General features: G+C 41.1%; 5 protein-coding genes and 1 pseudogene across 5 annotated transcripts; 2 read left to right on the forward strand and 4 right to left on the reverse strand.

Annotated features, from left to right (window-relative positions):
• Positions 1-349: 349 nt before the first annotated feature.
• On the reverse strand, positions 350-815 carry LOC118115872 (histone H2A). The gene has a single exon (XM_035167064.2). The coding sequence runs from the start codon at positions 785-787 to the stop codon at positions 401-403; it is 387 nt and encodes a 128-aa protein (XP_035022955.1). The 5' UTR covers positions 788-815; the 3' UTR covers positions 350-400.
• A 244-nt stretch (positions 816-1,059) lies between these two features.
• Positions 1,060-1,546, forward strand: LOC118116031 (histone H3). The gene has a single exon (XM_035167335.2). The coding sequence runs from the start codon at positions 1,089-1,091 to the stop codon at positions 1,497-1,499; it is 411 nt and encodes a 136-aa protein (XP_035023226.1). The 5' UTR covers positions 1,060-1,088; the 3' UTR covers positions 1,500-1,546.
• Positions 1,547-5,274: 3,728 nt separating this feature from the next.
• LOC118116055 (histone H2B) lies at positions 5,275-5,756 on the forward strand. Its single transcript, XM_035167363.2, has one exon. It carries the CDS (start codon positions 5,288-5,290, stop codon positions 5,660-5,662), a length of 375 nt encoding a protein of 124 aa, XP_035023254.1. The 5' UTR covers positions 5,275-5,287; the 3' UTR covers positions 5,663-5,756.
• Positions 5,757-9,215: 3,459 nt separating this feature from the next.
• LOC118116739 (histone H4-like) lies at positions 9,216-9,563 on the reverse strand. Its single transcript, XM_047341814.1, has one exon. The coding sequence runs from the start codon at positions 9,561-9,563 to the stop codon at positions 9,267-9,269; it is 297 nt and encodes a 98-aa protein (XP_047197770.1). The 3' UTR covers positions 9,216-9,266.
• Positions 9,564-10,436: 873 nt separating this feature from the next.
• LOC118116060 (histone H2B-like) lies at positions 10,437-11,586 on the reverse strand. The gene has a single exon (XM_035167370.2). It carries the CDS (start codon positions 11,573-11,575, stop codon positions 11,201-11,203), a length of 375 nt encoding a protein of 124 aa, XP_035023261.1. The 5' UTR covers positions 11,576-11,586; the 3' UTR covers positions 10,437-11,200.
• Positions 11,587-15,105: 3,519 nt separating this feature from the next.
• LOC124852638 lies at positions 15,106-15,497 on the reverse strand (annotated as a pseudogene).
• Between the last annotated feature and the right edge of the window lie 3,257 nt (positions 15,498-18,754).

Below are 18,754 nucleotides of genomic sequence, written 5' to 3' on the forward strand. Positions count from 1 at the left end.
ACGAATGTAAAGAGGTTGAAAACTGCATTGAATCTGTTGTACCCACACTAGTTTATTTGTCATTGGACAAATATTAAAATGTGTTATTGCATTCATACTGTACATCTTGACAGAGGTATGCAGGTCCCTTTAATGCCGTGGATCCATGTACCTTGGGCGTATTGAAATTTGAAGAGTATATTCTTTATATTAACACTTCCAGATGAGCGCTGGTTTCCTCACTAAATGAGACAGAAAAACTACACCTATGAATACGTATTGACTGCTAATGTGCCTAAAATGACTTATGCTTGTGTATTTGACAAGTTGGTGTGTGACATGAGGAGATTTGCTCTCTACCAGAGGAGAGTGTGTGGCTCTTAAAAGAGCCTTTGTGTCGGTGGTGTCCAGCAGCTTTGCTTTACTTGGACTTGGGGGCCTTCTCGGTCTTCTTGGGCAACAGAACAGCCTGGATGTTGGGCAGCACGCCGCCCTGAGCGATGGTCACTCCGCCCAGGAGTTTGTTGAGCTCCTCGTCGTTGCGGACGGCCAGCTGCAGGTGGCGGGGGATGATACGGCTCTTCTTGTTGTCGCGGGCGGCGTTTCCAGCCAGCTCCAGGATCTCAGCGGTCAGGTACTCCAGCACAGCCGCCAGGTAGACGGGGGCGCCGGCACCAACGCGATGTGCGTAGTTGCCTTTACGCAGCAGCCTGTGGACACGACCGACGGGGAACTGGAGCCCAGCGCGGGACGAGCGAGTCTTTGCCTTCGCTCTGGCCTTTCCGCCGGTTTTACCTCTGCCAGACATTATGGATGAAGCTTGTTTCCTAAGACACGTCAAGAGAAACTGCTGCGAACAGCTCGAACCCTCCTTTATATATCCGCGGAGCCAGCGGGACAGTTCATGCCAGACCAACCAAAAGACAGCAGCGGAGGACGGCCTGCACTTTCCTCCAATAAGCAGCGAGTACCCCAGGAGGAGCCTCTCACCAATCAGGACCCGGGGATCTGAAGCAGCGTCACCATTTCACGGCTGGCTCCGCAGTTTAAAAGCAGAGTGTCGCGTCTGCCTCTCACATTTCCTCCCGATCAGAGAGACAAGAAACAAAATGGCAAGAACCAAGCAGACTGCGCGTAAATCCACCGGAGGCAAAGCCCCCAGGAAGCAACTGGCCACCAAGGCTGCTCGTAAGAGCGCCCCGGCCACCGGCGGCGTGAAGAAGCCTCACCGTTACAGGCCCGGTACCGTGGCTCTGAGAGAGATCCGTCGCTACCAGAAATCGACGGAGCTGCTGATCCGCAAGCTGCCCTTCCAGCGCCTGGTCAGAGAAATCGCTCAGGATTTCAAGACCGACCTGCGCTTCCAGAGCTCCGCTGTCATGGCTCTGCAGGAGGCCAGCGAGGCTTACCTGGTCGGCCTGTTTGAGGACACCAACCTGTGCGCCATCCACGCCAAGAGGGTTACCATCATGCCCAAGGACATACAGCTGGCCCGCCGCATCCGCGGAGAGAGAGCTTAAACTGCTGCTGCTCCACTGACGATAACAACGGCTCTTTTAAGAGCCACTTCACTGCACTCAAGACAAAACTCCTCCGCTTCTCTCACTAGTTACTGACTGTTCATACATATAATACACTGTAAATAACTGACTAAAGAATTTACAGTAATTATCTGGAAAATAAAGTTACTATTCAATTATTTTCCAATATAAATAATTTCTGTAAAGTAATTACAGCATCGTACAATAAATATTTGCACAGGTTTAAAAAACATTTAACTATTTTAGTTTTACAATATTATGTTTAACAGTTTTTTATTGGTGTTATTTGGGTAATCAATACAATTATACAATTACACATCACAAATCTAATGGTTATACCCCTACCCACAATAAGACCCACCCACCCCCAGCCAGCCTACCCCATGCAGCAGAAGTACATACATTAAGACAGAATCTAGAATGTATATGTATATATATATATACACATATATACAGGAATATTGAATTATTACAGTACAATTACATACAACAATGCTGCCAGACAAAGCAAAAAAAAGAAAGAAAGAAAGAAAATAAATTAAAAAAAATAAAAAATAAAGAAATATAAAAAAATAAAAAGAAGGGGGGAGAGAGGGGAGGGGATGGTTGCCATCTAATCTTTCTCTTGTAGTGGGCTTTGTATGCTCTCATAGTACGACAAGAAAGGGGTCCAGGTTCTCTCAAAGCTCTGTATGGAACCTTTCAGAGTATATCTGATTTTCTCCAGTTTCAAGAAAGACATGGTGTCTCTAATCCATCTGCTGAATGTGGGTGGTGTTTGTTCCTTCCATAAGAGTAGTATCAGACGTCTGGCAAGCAGAGAGGTGAAAGCTATGACAACATGGGCCCTGCCCTTAAGAGGACGAGCTTCATCAGTAAAGCCAAAAATAGCACATAATGGGTTTGGAGGGATGATCACACCAAACATTTTAGAGTAAGCATGAAAGATGTCTGCCCAAAATGTTCTGAGGAAAGGGCAGGACCAGAACATATGTATGTGATCAGCTGGTTGACTTTTACAGCGGGGACAAGAGGGGTCAACATCAGGGAAAATCTTGGCAAGTTTAGCCCTGGTCCAGTGAACTCTCAAAAGGATTTTAAGTTGAATTAAGCTATGTCTAGCGCATGGGGATGATGTGTGTACTAGGTTTAGCGCAGCCTCCCACTGATCCTCTCTCATTACTTCCCCTAGGTCTTCTTCCCAGAGTGTTCTAGTTTCTTGCAGTGACTGGGGGGAGATGTTGCAGATTTGCTTGTAAAGGACTGAAATTAAGCCTTTACGGTGCGGAGACAAAGTGAGAAGATTGTCAGTTGCGTTGTCTGATGGTAAATTTGGAAATGAGGCAATGTTTTTCTGCACAAAATGTCTTACTTGGAGATATCTAAAAAAATGTGATTTTGGCAGGTCAAACTTCTCAGAGAGTTGTGCGAATGATCCAAATTTGCCCTGAAAAAAGAGGCTAAGTGTGGAAGTAATGCCTTTTGCCATCCAGATTTTAAGGTAGAGGGTGGGAAATTGTAATTATTGACAATTGGGGAGTGAATTGACATTGTAGACAGGTTGAAATGTCTTTTAAACTGTGACCAGATTCCAACTGAGTTAAGGACAATTGGGTTGGAGAAAAATCGGGTATGTGGGGTCAGAGGGGACGGAGCGCATAAGACAGAGCGCAAATGGACCGGGCCACCTGTGCACTCAAGATGTATCCAGGCCTCACTGCTGTCAGGTTGATAGTCCTTCATCCAGAACAATATTTTCTGGATATTACAGGCCCAATAATAATACATAAAATTGGGCAAAGCCAAGCCAGCAAGCCCTTTGGGTCTTTCAAGCGATTGCCTTTTAATCCTGTGTGATTTACCATTCCAGATGAAGGATGCTATGCATCGGTCCAAAGTTTAAAAAAAAAATGTCCTTATCAAGATGGGAATGTTTTGGAAGAGGTAAAGAAATTTTGGTAGCACAATCATTTTAATTAGGTTAACTCAGCCGACTAAGGAGAGTGGCAGGCTGGACCATCTCACCATAAGTTTTACAATATTAATTGAACAGCAAACAGTTGTTAGTATTTCACAATACTATATACAAAAGAGTTTACAGTAAAATATTTGTTACATTAATAGCTTTGCAAATAATACACATTGGAAAGTATGCAGACTAAGACCTGGCTTGCTATTAATCTAATATTTATTAATATTGCTACTTTCACTTCACCTGTTAAATGGAACCAGAGTCAGAGCTGCAATGAAATAAAATGTTTATTTTAACTGAGTTGAGTTCTAAAATACATGTGTAAACTTTAAGAACCTGAGATGACCTTGCTTTTTCTGAGAAACTGATCTACTCAGTGCAAACATTTATCAAACAGTTTAAGTTATTTAAAAAGATGCCTTTAGTAAAATGTTCCAATTGTTTTGAAAGACAAACATGTCCCCCAGGGTTTGGAGCCCGTATAAACAAGAGAAACATAATTCTAACAGTGACATTACAGGCCTTCATCAACAGAACATTTATACCCCACTGATATAGACTTGTAATGGAAAAGGTTAAGTATTACTGAATGCTGTCAACACAAATATCACTAGTATCAGGACACTATTATTTCACTGCAATTATATTTGCATTGATGCATCTTACAAACAGCAACATTGTTTTCCAAGTCAACCATATCAAAGTCTTTTTCCCACTCGTTTCTCTCCTAAAATGAGTTCAAAAGCTCCACAGCTCCACCAAAACCCGTTTCCCAGCTGCTCCACATGTTTGTTCAGAGAGACCGAGTAAAAACAAGCACCTGCTGATGATCCCTTTGTAATAAAGTCAAGTTATTGTGCAGGCAGCAAACACAAAGTCTGATCTCATGGTCTGGCTAAAATCTCATTTCCTTGTACCACTCAGATGGAAAACCATCTGGTCCTGCTGCTTTACTGGGTTGCAAATTAAATATTGCACTTTGGATTTCTTCATTTTTTATTTCACTAATCGGGAGCTTGTTTTGTTCTTCCTTCATCTCAGGTATCTGTTTTAAATATAAGAATAGATATCATGTAGTTTGCTATTTTTCTTATCTATTTTCATTTTCAATTATGGATTTAGTTTTTATACATTTTCTCTATTTTTTTTTATCTGAATGTTATTGCTCCATTTAGTATTTTCTCTGCTTTTTTAAACGACAGTCGTAGCCTATAATGTCCCCCCTCAGGACCACTTTATATGCATGGCAAAGTCTTGGTGAAGAAAAGAAACTTCCAAATTTTCATCTAAAAATAATGATGTTTTTTATTTAATATCCCGATGTTCAGTCTCCAGGTTGTGGTGTTGTCAGATCCTATAGCTAGATCCATATGAATTGGGCTCTGATCTTTCAGGTCCATTGTCCCAATATTTCAATTGTTCACCAAAAGCCTACTGTGACCATTAAGTGTTCCCTTAACATTTAGAGCTGTGTATTTATCAGGTTGCTTTAGTTCAGATTGTTTTAAATGATACTAATGTGATACTAACATCAATAATAATAACATATATACTTTCAGACATCTTGCATTTCTTAACCCCCCAAATGTTCCAGTTGAGCTCTACAGTTCAACCTCTGTCAGCAGCAGAATAATGGACTCATGAACATGGAGACACTCCCACGTGCTGTTACACTGACGCTCAACATTCAGCCAATGACAGAGAGGGAACGGCACAGATAGATTTACATGTGATGTGTTCAAATACAGCCTGGCCACTGACGTCTGTATTCATTTGATCGAATAATATCGTGACGATGCCTGAACCAGCGAAGCCTGCGCCCAAGAAGGGCTCCAAGAAAGCGGTGGCGAAGGCCCCCGGTAAGGGCGGAAAGAAGAGGAGAAAGTCCAGGAAGGAGAGCTACGCCATCTACGTGTACAAGGTGCTGAAGCAGGTCCACCCCGACACTGGGATCTCCTCCAAGGCCATGGGCATCATGAACTGCTTCGTGAGCGACATCTTCGAGCGCATCGCCGGTGAGGCCTCTCGTCTGGCTCATTACAACAAGCGCTCCACCATCACCTCCAGGGAGATTCAGACCGCCGTCCGCCTGCTGCTGCCCGGGGAGCTGGCTAAACACGCCGTGTCTGAGGGCACCAAGGCCGTGACCAAGTACACCAGCTCCAAGTAAACGACTCTAAGGAGACATCAAAGCAACGGCTCTTTTAAGAGCCACACACTTTCTCTATGGAGACAAACTGTCCTGACTCTAACGACATGTCCATTAATAGTAAAACATCCACTTATAACTAATACTGTAACAGTGGTCTAGATAATGGTTGAATTTAATAATCAGGTTTCATATTGAAAGTTATATTTTCCTGTGTCCACAGGGACAATATATTAAATGTGTTAAAAGGACTGCTGTATTTGTATAGTGCTGTAATACATTGGCGTGATGCTTTTTGTGTTGAGTGTGCTACTGATTGATTTATGATCTTTTTAGTGTTCTCAACATACCCATATATTATATAAGTGTGTGTACACATCTAAGCAGGGCCATCGTCATGGTTAGAACAACTAGTCAGAATAGGGTCAGAGAGGTTTACATACAAAGGAGAGTGATTATGATTTGAAAGAAACTTAAATCTGAAAAACTAAATTGCTATTGATTTACACTTGAGCACTGGGTGTAAATGAGTGGGGGTCAGTTGGGGGTTACTTCAATTTATTTTCACAGAAGATCTATTGATATTTGCAGAAAACATTATTTCACAAACCTTTTTTTTTTTTCTTTAAAACCAAATGGAGTTCATGTAGCAGCCATTTTCTTTTCAGCTTGATGCTAACATAAACTACAGGAGACAAAATTATATAAATATTCTAAACAATTTCCTAAGATACTGTTGATATCCCGTGGTTGTGACAGAGGAAATATTAACGTTAACATTTTAATACCCAAACTATTAAACGTGTCTGCCATGGATGCACTCTGCATGAATGGAATGTGAGAATGGATCCTTCAGAGTGACTGCTGCCCCTGATATTGGCTGATTTTAATGAATGTCTCATGGTATTGACAAAAAACTGGGAAACAACTATGAAACCTTATGAAATATGCAGGTGTCACTAAAGATCAATTTGGCTCTGATAGGATATATTCAGTTTTTCTTATGTGGAAATAATCTTGTTTTAATCATTACAAAATATTTGTATCCATTTTATTGCACATGAATGTTTGAAGCCTTCTCTGTGGACTTGATGTTTTAGATGTATTGGGAAGACTGTGTGATAGATTTGATATAATAATTAAATTGAAGGGGATAATCATGTTGAATAGATTCTATAAATATCCTGCATAACATCTACATTTGAAAATAGTTTCATTTTTTGACCCAAAAGCAGTTTCAACTGCTGGACGTGTTTTGTCCCAAGAATCAGTGATCTGTGTTGTTCATGAGGAGAAGGTGGTGATAATTGTATTTGTAAAGAAGCTCATGACATCATTGCTCCTCAGAGTTAGAGGAATAGATGGATCAGTAGAACTATGACTCTGTCATTTCTCAGTGCTTTCTTGTTATATATCAGGCTATCTTTCCAGGCCAGGTGAAAATCATCTTGGTTGGTGGAACGCCTCTTCCTCTCCAGCTTCTGTGATGTCTGTTTTAAAACACGTATTTGATAATTATACCATGGAGCTAATCTCCTCTGGTTTACTCTCTTATTGTTCAGCAGGGCGACAGTGTCAAGGGTTGTTTGTAATGAGGCTGCTGTACATTTAACAAAGTTATCAACTAGTGTGGGAGTGAAGTTTTGACAACTGTCATGTATTGTACCGACACATGGCTGTGACTTTAATGTCAGAGGAATCAATTCTTTAAAGTTGTTTACAGTATTATCAAGCTTGACAAAGATATCTTTATTCTGGTTTGCTTACCACTCTCTCCATGTGCTTGAGTAAAAGATGGAACGAGTAATGTCGACTACACTTCCTAAATCTGTGTTCACATTTATTTATTCATAGTTATCTAGATACAGGGGGTGGCTCACCTTACCCACTGGCTCTACTTACCCAGTTGTCACCCACATGTGTTTCTGCACAGACTTGAAGCGTAATTAGTAGATATCTTATACAATCTCTTTCCTGAACCATATTTCTCTTAGGGATTCTCTCTGTTCACATCAGATGTGGAGCCCAGAGCAGGTCGTGGATCAGCAGCTTAGACAGCAGCTGTGTGTCTATGCTTCAGATTGAATTCATAGATCCACCTGAGCTGAACAGGGGAGAGTGGAGACTCTGCTGCGGACTTCATCGGACATCAGGAGCTCGAGGAACTGAGTGTGAAGCCCATTGGACAACAGCAAGGTGCTGTTAAAGCAGATCAAAGCTAAATTAAACTGTTGAAGTGCAGCATCTAAACATAACAAACAGCTCTTTCCATGGTCCTGATACAATTTATCCAATTTTCAGTTGAAAATTATACTTTGAAAATGTGCAGCCTTTGTCAGACCTGGTTTTAATGTTAACTCAAAGTATAGGTGTGATCACACTTAAGCAGGGCCAACGCAAAGGTTGGAAATATTAATCAGGTTAGTGTTAAAGAGGTTAAAGATATTTCAATGGAACATTTTATTCAGTATGAACGAGCCTGAGGATAAAAATGTCATCACAATAAATCAGTAGTTTGAATCAGGGGGGAGAGTGACAGACAAAATGAGTCATTCTGTGTGGAATCAAAAAGGTTGTTGCAGCATCTTCTCTTATTTAGTTAAACTCTCGTCTATATGATGAATGGATCCCAAAACCAAGGCCTGGAAATGATCTCTCTTCAAATCTTGATTTTATATGTTTTCAGCCTATGAATTTATTTAGTTTTTGTATCCTGCCTTACTTTAATTGATATATTCTGAAAAACATCATTGTGAAAGCCATGACAGGACATCGATATCTTCAATATTGTTATTTCACAGAGTCTGGGTTAGATAGACATGTTAGGGTTAGATTGGGGTTGAAACACAGCACGCTGAGTGCTGGGTGTTCTTAAAGAAAGGTACTGCTGGGAAGGAGCCCTGATAAATCAAGGAGGTTCACATGTGTAAAATAAAAAACATTTTCTATCCCAAATTTTAGTTTTTGTTTAATCTGGATCTGTGAGTTTTAATAAATGAATCAATTTCCACTCCACCACCCATCATATGGCTGTGGTCCAGTTTGGATCCTTTTTCTGGACAGTCACATAGTACATGATACTTTACCAATCTGAGATAGTGATGGTTCGATATCCATAACAGGATTAAGGTTAGTGTAAATGTGGATATGATTGTTGGAGGCAGAATTTAAGTGTTGTATTTATGTTCATGTTGGGTGAAAAACTCACTACACAGACAAACTAAATGTAGAAATGAGTTTCATTTATGTTGTAACATGGTTTCTATATCGATTATTGCTAAGATCATTGTTATGTTCGTGTTTGGAAGGATGAGGCTTAGCTTAAGTCACAGCTTAACATTACACCTGGCGTTTAGCAACGTAAATGTGCATCTTATTGTCCCCTTACTCTAATGTTTTCGGTCTTTAATTACTCCTCTTCGACAACTGTCTCAACCTGGTGGATAAAACATGCAATGACATCTGATCACAACAATCATGTTTTCCATCGATTTACAGACGTTGTTGTATTGTTGTACTCTGGAAGAACGAGTGATTCGTGTTGAGCAGAGGATGTGAGCTCTCATTGACTCAGTGTGTGGCTCTTAAAAGAGCCGTTGTGTTGTTGAGCTGTTGTAAAGTGAGTTTATCCACCGAAGCCGTACAGAGTGCGGCCCTGTCTCTTCAGAGCATACACCACGTCCATGGCGGTCACGGTCTTCCTCTTGGCGTGCTCGGTGTAGGTGACAGCATCGCGGATCACATTCTCCAGGAAAACCTTCAACACGCCGCGGGTCTCCTCGTAGATCAGACCGGAGATACGCTTCACTCCGCCACGGCGAGCCAGGCGGCGGATGGCGGGCTTGGTAATTCCCTGGATGTTATCACGGAGAACTTTGCGGTGACGCTCTTGCGCCTCCTTTACCTCTCCTCGTCCAGACATTTCTCTTCAGTAAGATGAGATCTAGTGAATAGAGTGCTCCGCAGAAACACATTCATAGCCTGACTGAGGACCTGATAGAAGACAGAGGCGGCCGTCTTCCTCCTCTGTGGATCCTCATGGCCGCTGATTATAAAGTCTATGGTGCGCTAGCGCCTCCACAGGATTGGATGTACTGTAGAATGGTAGATATTAAGGTCTGACACTTCCCAATCCGCTATACAATAAAACCTTCATTTCGGACAGGAAACCGGAAAGAGTGGCTGTTCACCCGACACTGTAAACCAGCTCATTTTATTGACAGCAATGAGAATTAAAGTTTGTAATTTGTTTCAATAATGTTTTCTAATCGACTTTAGGGAAGTCGACAAAATTGCTAAACCATCCAGATCCATCTTGTATCTCAAACATTTCCTTCCAGCTTGATACAAAATTCCAGCAGTATTCAGATCACTGGACTTTACTTGGTGTATTACGGGAATGTGTGGAAATGATTTGCCCTGTAGTTTAAGGCAATTTTCCTTATAGAGACTATAAATATATATTCAAATATTTGCCCACTTTATTTCCAACAGAACTGATCCTGGTCATTTATATCTGTAACATATATTTCATAAATGATTCAGAGCATGAATAAGTGGGACGATAAAGCTAATTCATTATGAACCCCAATTATTAAATTCAACCACGATCTAATTAACCAGTTACAGTGTTGGTTTAAAGTGGCTGTTTTAATATTGATGGACATGTCGTTAGAGTCAGGACAGTTTGTCTCAATAGAGAGTGTGTGGCTCTTAAAAGAGCCGTTGCTTTGATGTGATGTCCACATACGGTCTTTTACACCCAGTGCTCAAGTGTAAATCAATAGCAATTTAGTTTTTCAGACTTAAAAGAGTTTATTTCCAATCATAATCACTCCGTTGTATATAAACCGCTCTATCCCTATACTGACAAGTATTTCTAACCATGACAAAGGCCCTGCTTAAATGTGTACACAGTTGGAGCAAAAGACAAAACGTCTGAAAAAGTGTATACCTTGTTCCAGGACCATGGACAGAGAGCGGTTGTTATGGTTACATTACATTTCATGTAGCCAACGCTTTTAACCAAAGCAACTTACAATAAGTGCATTCAACCATGAGGGCACAAACCCAGAACAACAAGAATCAAGAATGTACAATTTTCTTCAAGAAAGCCAAACTACAAAGTGCTATAAGTAAGTGACATTTAAGTGATAGTAAATTGTTAGGTTAAACTTTTATTCAAAGTTTAGGTGAGCTGCTCTGAATGGATGTGGAGCTAATGTGGACTAATGATATCGGTATGTTGATAACACTAAAGACAAATCAATAACCATTAGCAGTCTCAATACACCAGTGTATTACAGCACTATACAAATAAATCAGTAATTATATTATTTGTAATATATTGTGCCTGTGGACATGAGACAAGAACATTTTCAATATGAACCCTAATTATTTAATTCAACCATGATCTAATAAACCACAGTTACAGTATTAGTTAAAAGTGGATATTTTACCATTGATTGAACATGTCATCAAAGTTAGGACAGTTTGTCGCCATAGAGAAAGTGTGTGGCTCTTAAAAGAGCCGTTGCTTTGATGTCTCCTTAGAGTCGTTTACTTGGAGCTGGTGTACTTGGTCACGGCCTTGGTGCCCTCAGACACGGCGTGTTTAGCCAGCTCCCCGGGCAGCAGCAGGCGGACGGCGGTCTGAATCTCCCTGGAGGTGATGGTGGAGCGCTTGTTGTAATGAGCCAGACGAGAGGCCTCACCGGCGATGCGCTCGAAGATGTCGCTCACGAAGCAGTTCATGATGCCCATGGCCTTGGAGGAGATCCCAGTGTCGGGGTGGACCTGCTTCAGCACCTTGTACACGTAGATGGCGTAGCTCTCCTTCCTGGACTTTCTCCTCTTCTTTCCGGCCTTACCGGGGGCCTTCGCCACCGCTTTCTTGGAGCCCTTCTTGGGCGCAGGCTTCGCTGGTTCAGGCATCGTCACGATATTAGTCGATCAAAAGAATACAGACGTCAGTGGCCAGGCTGTATTTGAACACATGACATGTAAATCTATCTGTGCCGTTCCTCTCTGTCATTGGCTGAATGTTGAGCGTCAGTGTAACAGCACGTGGGAGTGTCTCCATGTTCATGAGTCCATTATTCTGCTGCTGACAGAGGTTGAACTGTAGAGCTCAACTGGAACATTTGGGGGTTAAGAAATGCAAGATGTCTGAAAGTATATATGTTATTATTATTGATGTTAGTATCACATTAGTATCATTTAAAACAATCTGAACTAAAGCAACCTGATAAATACACAGCTCTAAATGTTAAGGGAACACTTAATGGTCACAGTAAAACACCAAGTCAGTTCGACTTCAGGTTTATCAATCTGTCCATTTAGGAAGAACAAGTGATTGTGAATCAATTTCACCTGTTTTGGTGCAAATGAAAGTGACAACAGGTGCAATGAAGAGGCAAAAGCAAGACAACAACAGAAAGGGAACAGTTTTATATGTGGTGGCCACAGACATTTGCTCTCTCCTCATCCTTCCTGACTGATTCTTCTCTAGTTCTGTGTTCTGCTAGTGTCCTTGTCACTACCTGTAGCATGAGGCGGTCCCTGCAGTCCAATCAGGTAGCAGAGGTAGTCTCGCTCCTCCAGGATGGAACATCCAAACGTGCAGGAGCAAGAAGGTTTGTTGTGTCTCCCAGCACAGTCTCAAGAGCGTGGAGGAGATAGAAGGGGACTGGGCGTTACATGAGCTGGACAGGGCCGTAGAAGAGCATCAACCCATCAGCAGGACCGGTATCTGCTCCTTTGTGTGAGGAACATAAACAGGTGCAGCTGGCCAATAGGGCGCCGCCCTCCCAAAGAAAAAAAGGGAAAAAGATGATTGTGATAAATTTTGCACATTTTCATTATAATCGTCATTATTATTGTAAATGTATTAAATTATACAAATTCTCAAAACAGTTGGTCCTGCTTGCTGCCTCTGAATATTATAGTCCAATTAGCTGCAGCGACAAGACCTGTTTAATAGAGTACAGAGAGATTTCAACCGGTTGAAAATCGCCTACATCGCTCTGATAGACTTTCATAATAAGACGTTGTCTTTCAAAGTGCAGACACTGCAATCCCAGACAGCACAAACACACACGCACAAACACACACACACACACACACACACACACACACAGGCCCCGGGGCCCCGCCCACTCGCTCAGAGCAACACAATGAGATGTGAGGAGCGTTACCATGAACCATCTGGTAAGTGACTTTGTTGAAGAACAGAGGAAACAGTGGAAATACAAAGTTTCTCTCTGGTCACATCTGCTCAATAATCTGTGCCGCTGCTTCATAATCAGAGCAGAAGCTGCAGTTGGTTCTTACCGAGCTGGAGCTTCTGTGTCTTCCTCCACTCTCCTGCTGACCTGCTCTCACTGACACTAATAAACACTCATCAGTACATGAAGTAACTCAGTGTTTATTTGATTCACTCCAGAGTTTATGTCTTAAGTGAAGACTAATAGAAATTTATTCTTGTTGCAGTAATTTCTAACAAACAAGTTCACAATGACCGAATTCAGAAATGGACACTATGACAAATATAAATGAAGAGCCTTAAACTTTAAGGTGACACATTTTCCCTAATTCCGGTGATACACCAGGTAAAGTCCAGTGATCTGAGCACGTTGGTTTCAAGTTGTAAGGAAACGTTTGAGGCTTTGTGTGCTGAGTCTGCTAATGACGATGGATTTATTGGTTCTGTTGATAATGTTTCATTCGTTAAAAATAAGCTGATGCAGATGATTCAGTCATTAAAAATGTAAATGTAAAATCAGTGAAGAAAAACATTTGATATTCCACAAACACATTAACTCCTAAAGTGTTTCATGGACTGAAACACTTCACCCACCTTTCCATCGGCATAGTGGTGACTAGAAAATGGGTGAGTTTTCATTTTTCGGTCAAATATCCCTTTAAGGTTAGTGTAAATGTGGATATGATTGATGGAGGCAGGAGGAAAGTGTTTTATTTATGTATAATTAAAGGTGGAAAAATCAAGCCCTACCAAATTAAAAAGGGAAAAAGGTTTCATGCAGGTGCTTAACCTAGAACACTAACGAACAGTTAGTAACACCATCACTAACGTCGGGTATATTTTACCCGATATAATATACCCGATAAAAAATACTTCTCATCAAAATATATTAAAGTACAACAATACATGGCAAATTGAAGTACTCTTCTTTTATTTTCCCCTATACAACACTCATAAAACGAAAAAAAAAGGTATCATGGGGGGACCCTATAAAAAGGCTCTAAAATTTGTGAAAAATTAGGGAATCATTAATGAAAAATCCCCCCCCAAAAAAAGAATGGAGCTGGGAACTTGTTCTTCGGTCCACCCGTTCCTGGGACATGTGAGCCTTGTCTGGTGAAGGCCCAGTCTCCCTGCATCACTGACAACTTTGGGAGAGATAAACAAAAAATGGCATTTTTCAAGAAGGGAAAAATGACGAGTTGACTATAAAAACATTTTTAACAAATGAATTCCCTTGGAAATTACCACTAAGTGATATTTATTCATAACCATTACACTAAATAAGGATTACATGCAAAGTCCAAGCTAGATAACTTAGCTCTAGTATTAAAGAAGAAATCTGCGTAGCTAACGATTGCCAACGTAAACAAACCTTAACTTTGTTTTACTCACTTGTTGGCATGCCAGAGTCACCAAGCCTGTTACAGGATGATAGCTGTGCATGATATGGGGCAATACATATGGCGGGCCTGAACGTTGTTACCCTTGAAAAGTAATAAGGTCGCCTGATTCAATACACAAACACTAACGTCGGGTAAAATCAACCCCAAAAATAGTTTACTCTCAATCACTAACGTCGGGTGAAAATCACCCGAACACGTACCTATTGAAAATACCAGGGACGGGAGCAGGGAAACTAGCCTACCTTCGATGACGTCAGTGAGCAGACTGAGGATACCCAAGGACCCACGCCTCTCAGACAGCAGCAACACAATCGCGTGAGAGAAAATCACCCGACGTTAGTGTTCTAGGGTTAACTGGGTTTATATATCAATGTTTACTAATGTAAGTTAATATCATTCCTGTGTTCATGGTATTTGACAAAACAATCGTTTACTGTTTAGTTAATTACATATGTATGTTTACACATGTAAATATTTAAATTAGCTTCCTGAGAGCAGTAACATGTGTTGAATCTGCCTCTGTAGTTCTTTTCCTTCTTGTTAGTTCAGTCACATGAGTGAGAAGCAGGAAGTATGAGTGGTTGATGATCAGTGTGGAGAACAGTAAAGTGCAGCTTCACTAAGTCAGTCTCCATCCTGAAGTTTCTTCACATTAAGAGATTCAACTACCCCACATTGAACCCTCACGTTACACCGTCAGAGTTCCATCGATTTACAGACGTTGTTTGATTACTGTAATCTGGAAGAACGAGTGATTAGTGTTGAGCAGAGGATGTGAGCTCTCATTGACTCAGTGTGTGGCTCTTAAAAGAGCCGTTGTGTTGTTGAGCTGTTGTAAAGTGAGTTTATCCACCGAAGCCGTACAGAGTGCGGCCCTGTCTCTTCAGAGCATACACCACGTCCATGGCGGTCACGGTCTTCCTCTTGGCGTGCTCGGTGTAGGTGACAGCATCGCGGATCACATTCTCCAGGAAAACCTTCAACACGCCGCGGGTCTCCTCGTAGATCAGACCGAGATACGCTTCACTCCGCCACGGCGAGCCAGGCGGCGGATGGCGGGCTTGGTAATTCCTGGATGTTATCACGGAGAACTTTGCGGTGACGCTTTGCGCCTCCTTTACCGAGCCCTTTTCCTCCCTTTCCTCGTCCAGACATTTCTCTTCAGTAAGATGAGATCTAGTGAATAGAGTGCTCCGCGGGAAACACAGCTATTCATAGCCTGACTGAGGACCTGATAGAAGACAGAGGCGGCCGTCTTCCTCCTCTGTGGATCCTCATGGCCGCTGATAATAAAGTCTATGGTGCGCTAGCGCCTCCACAGGTTTGGATGTAGGACGGTAGATATTGAGGTCTGACAGTTTTGTGTAATAATAGGACTGTAGCACGTTTCCATCAAGTAGGAATAGTGCCTGTGAAAAAGGCTTGGTTAAAAATGGTAGTAACATTAGGACTGATTAGGGAAGTACTTAGACAATGTAGGTAAGGCTCAAGATGATCTGCACCAGTGTTTCAGCATGCTTTTAATTTAAACAGTAACAATACAAGAATCAACTGTCGTTCTGAAGCCATATCAGATGAAAGACCAGAGGAGAGGAAGTGATTATCGACTATTGATAATCTGTCTGTAATTTGACCAGGTGTCTGATTTGAGGAGGGTGTGATTGGTATGGTTTTTAAGGAAAGCCATGGGGTTCCAAACTGTAATGGTTGCAGATGACTGCAGGTCGACTTCTTCCCAATCCCTACACCATAAATCCTTCACTTTGGACAGGAAATCAACAAGAGTTGCTGTAAAATCAGGGAAGAAAACATCTGATATTACACAAACACATTGATGATTAAATGAGGAAGTAAACATTATGGATCATCTCTTAGCGTAGTGATGTTATGCCACGAATTGACCACAAGGGAGCAGTGCATGCACATGATATCGTTTTATGGCAGGCTATATTCAAACTTTACATTTGACTAAACAAACAGGCACTAACATAAATGACAAGATGTAGCATATGAGCTGTGGTACACACCTGCCCAGTCACTCAGCTCAGGAACTCCTGGGCGAAGCTAATAGCCTGCTAATTATCACACGAGCTTCTAAACAAAGTCTAATATTTACAACCAGTGTCATAGTACAATGAAACACAACATCAGGTATAAGTGATAAAAACTGACATTGTCACTAATGCAAAATGTTCAAACAAGGATATTTTACAGCTGTGCTAAACGAACCTGCCAGGCGAGGGAGTTAACTACTTTCTAGGTAAGTGCTACTAAACACGAGCTGTGTGCATGAGCACAAGGTCTCTAAAGCAGAACACAAGTGATGTGATGTGACGTCGACCGTGCTCCAGCAGGGAATTTTATACATGCACCATATATGATCACTCCTATGCTGTTTTACTCTTTCACTGTTTGGAGATTCCCTCCTGACCCTTCATTATATTTATCATAAAAAAATATTTTTATCCATTTTATTGCACATGAATTATTGAACCCTTCTCTGTGGACATGATGTTTTAGATGTAGTGGGAAGACAGTAAGTGTCATACATTTGATATTATAATAATTCAATTAAATTGAAGGGGATAAGAATGTTGAAAACATTGTATCATTTTTCCCTCATAACATCTAGAAGTGAAAATATTTTCATTTTAAATCCAATATCAGTTTCAACTGCTGGACGTGTTTTGTCCCATGTGTCAAGAATCAGTGATCTGAGTTATTCATGGGGAGGAGGTGGGGATTTGTTCCCTGATAGTTATAATTGTATTTTTTAATAAGCTCATGAAATCATAATTTCCTTTGAGCTAATCTCCTCTGGTTTACTTTCTTATTGTTCAGCAGGGCGACAGTGTCAAGGGTTGATTGTAATGAGGCTGCTATACATTTAACAAAGTTATCAACTAATGTGGGAGTGAAGTTTTGATAACTTTCATGTATGTTACTGACACATGGCTGTGAATTTAATGTCAGTACTTGCCAAATATATCTGTCCAAGTGGAGATGGGGGAAATGCCACTGAACCTCAGATACAAACAGATTATTCTAAACTACTGGTCAAACCTACAAGAACACAAAGAAGAAGAACACCCAACTGTGAGGGCCCTTAGACCATGCTGGGAAAGGGAAAAAGCTAAGACCGAATGTTATGTATATACAACAACTAAAATGGTAAAAAATATCAGGTTACTTGAAAAACTATACAGTGCAACAGTTCCATTTTCCATTGACTTTTATATTCAAGAACAAATGAAGATAGACAAAAGAAAAGGAAATTGGGCAGACATAGTAGAGGTAAGACTAAGGACTACGCACAATACTCTGGACCCAATATATACAGATGGGTCAAAGGAGCCAAAGGAAGGAAAGACTGGGTTTGCTTTTGTTACCCCAGAGTTAAATGTAAATAGTATGACAGTATACACAGTAGAGATGTTGGCAATAACAATGGCATTACAGTGGACAGAGCAAAACAAGATAAAAAAGTTATAGTATGTTCAGATTCACTATCAGCATTGTTGTCATTACAGTCCATCTCATCCCATTGCAGAGCAGATATTCTTTATGACATATATGAAACACAGACTACATCATTCACAAACTGAAGTCAGATTCATGTGGATCCCAGCTCAAAGGGGCATTGAGGGAAATGAAATGGACGATTCACTCGCTAAACAATCATTAGAACAGGAAATAATTATGGAGGAAGCATTCAGTTATGCCAAGCCAAAACAATAATAATGAGTAACATCATGACTGACTGGCAAAAACAATGGGATGAGGGAGGAAAAGGAGGCCATCTGTATCAAATAAAGCAAAAGGTGGGAGGAATGAAAACAATAGGGAAAAACATCGGAGAAGAAACAGATATATCACGGCTAGGACACACAGCACTACATAAAACAATGCACTTAATAGGGACACATCCATAAGGACAATGTGAATGTGGTTTAGGGAAGAAATTGTGGAACATGTCATCAGTCACTGCCAAAAATATAACACAGGCCGAGGAAAGCTACAGATGGAGCTGAGGAAATGTGGGGTGGAAGTGTTAAATCTGAAGAACTTGTTAGGTATTGGGGAAGGGAAATATAAAGACCTGTTAGAGTTTTTAAAAGAAACTGGATTAATGAGGAATATTTAACTTTAAATTGTGGGGCGGTGGGTTGTTTGTCTGCGAAAATATATAAATAATACAAATAAACAAAAACTAAACAAAAACTAAACAAGACAAACACTCCAGTATAGTAGATGGCGGTAATGGGCCTTTAACGTTAGGTGCCACCCGCAATTAAACAACAAGAAGAAGAAGAAGCTCCCCGGGTCCTGATTGGTGAGAGGCTCCTCCTGGAGCTCAGCGCCGCCCAAAGGACCGACCCACCGCTGCTTATTGGAGGAAAGTGCAGGCCGTCCTCCGCTGCTCTTTCTGGTTGGTCTGGCATG

The sequence above is a fragment of the Hippoglossus stenolepis genome, chromosome 10 (assembly GCF_022539355.2).
Source record: "Hippoglossus stenolepis isolate QCI-W04-F060 chromosome 10, HSTE1.2, whole genome shotgun sequence".
NCBI classification, from domain to species: domain Eukaryota; kingdom Metazoa; phylum Chordata; class Actinopteri; order Pleuronectiformes; family Pleuronectidae; genus Hippoglossus; species Hippoglossus stenolepis.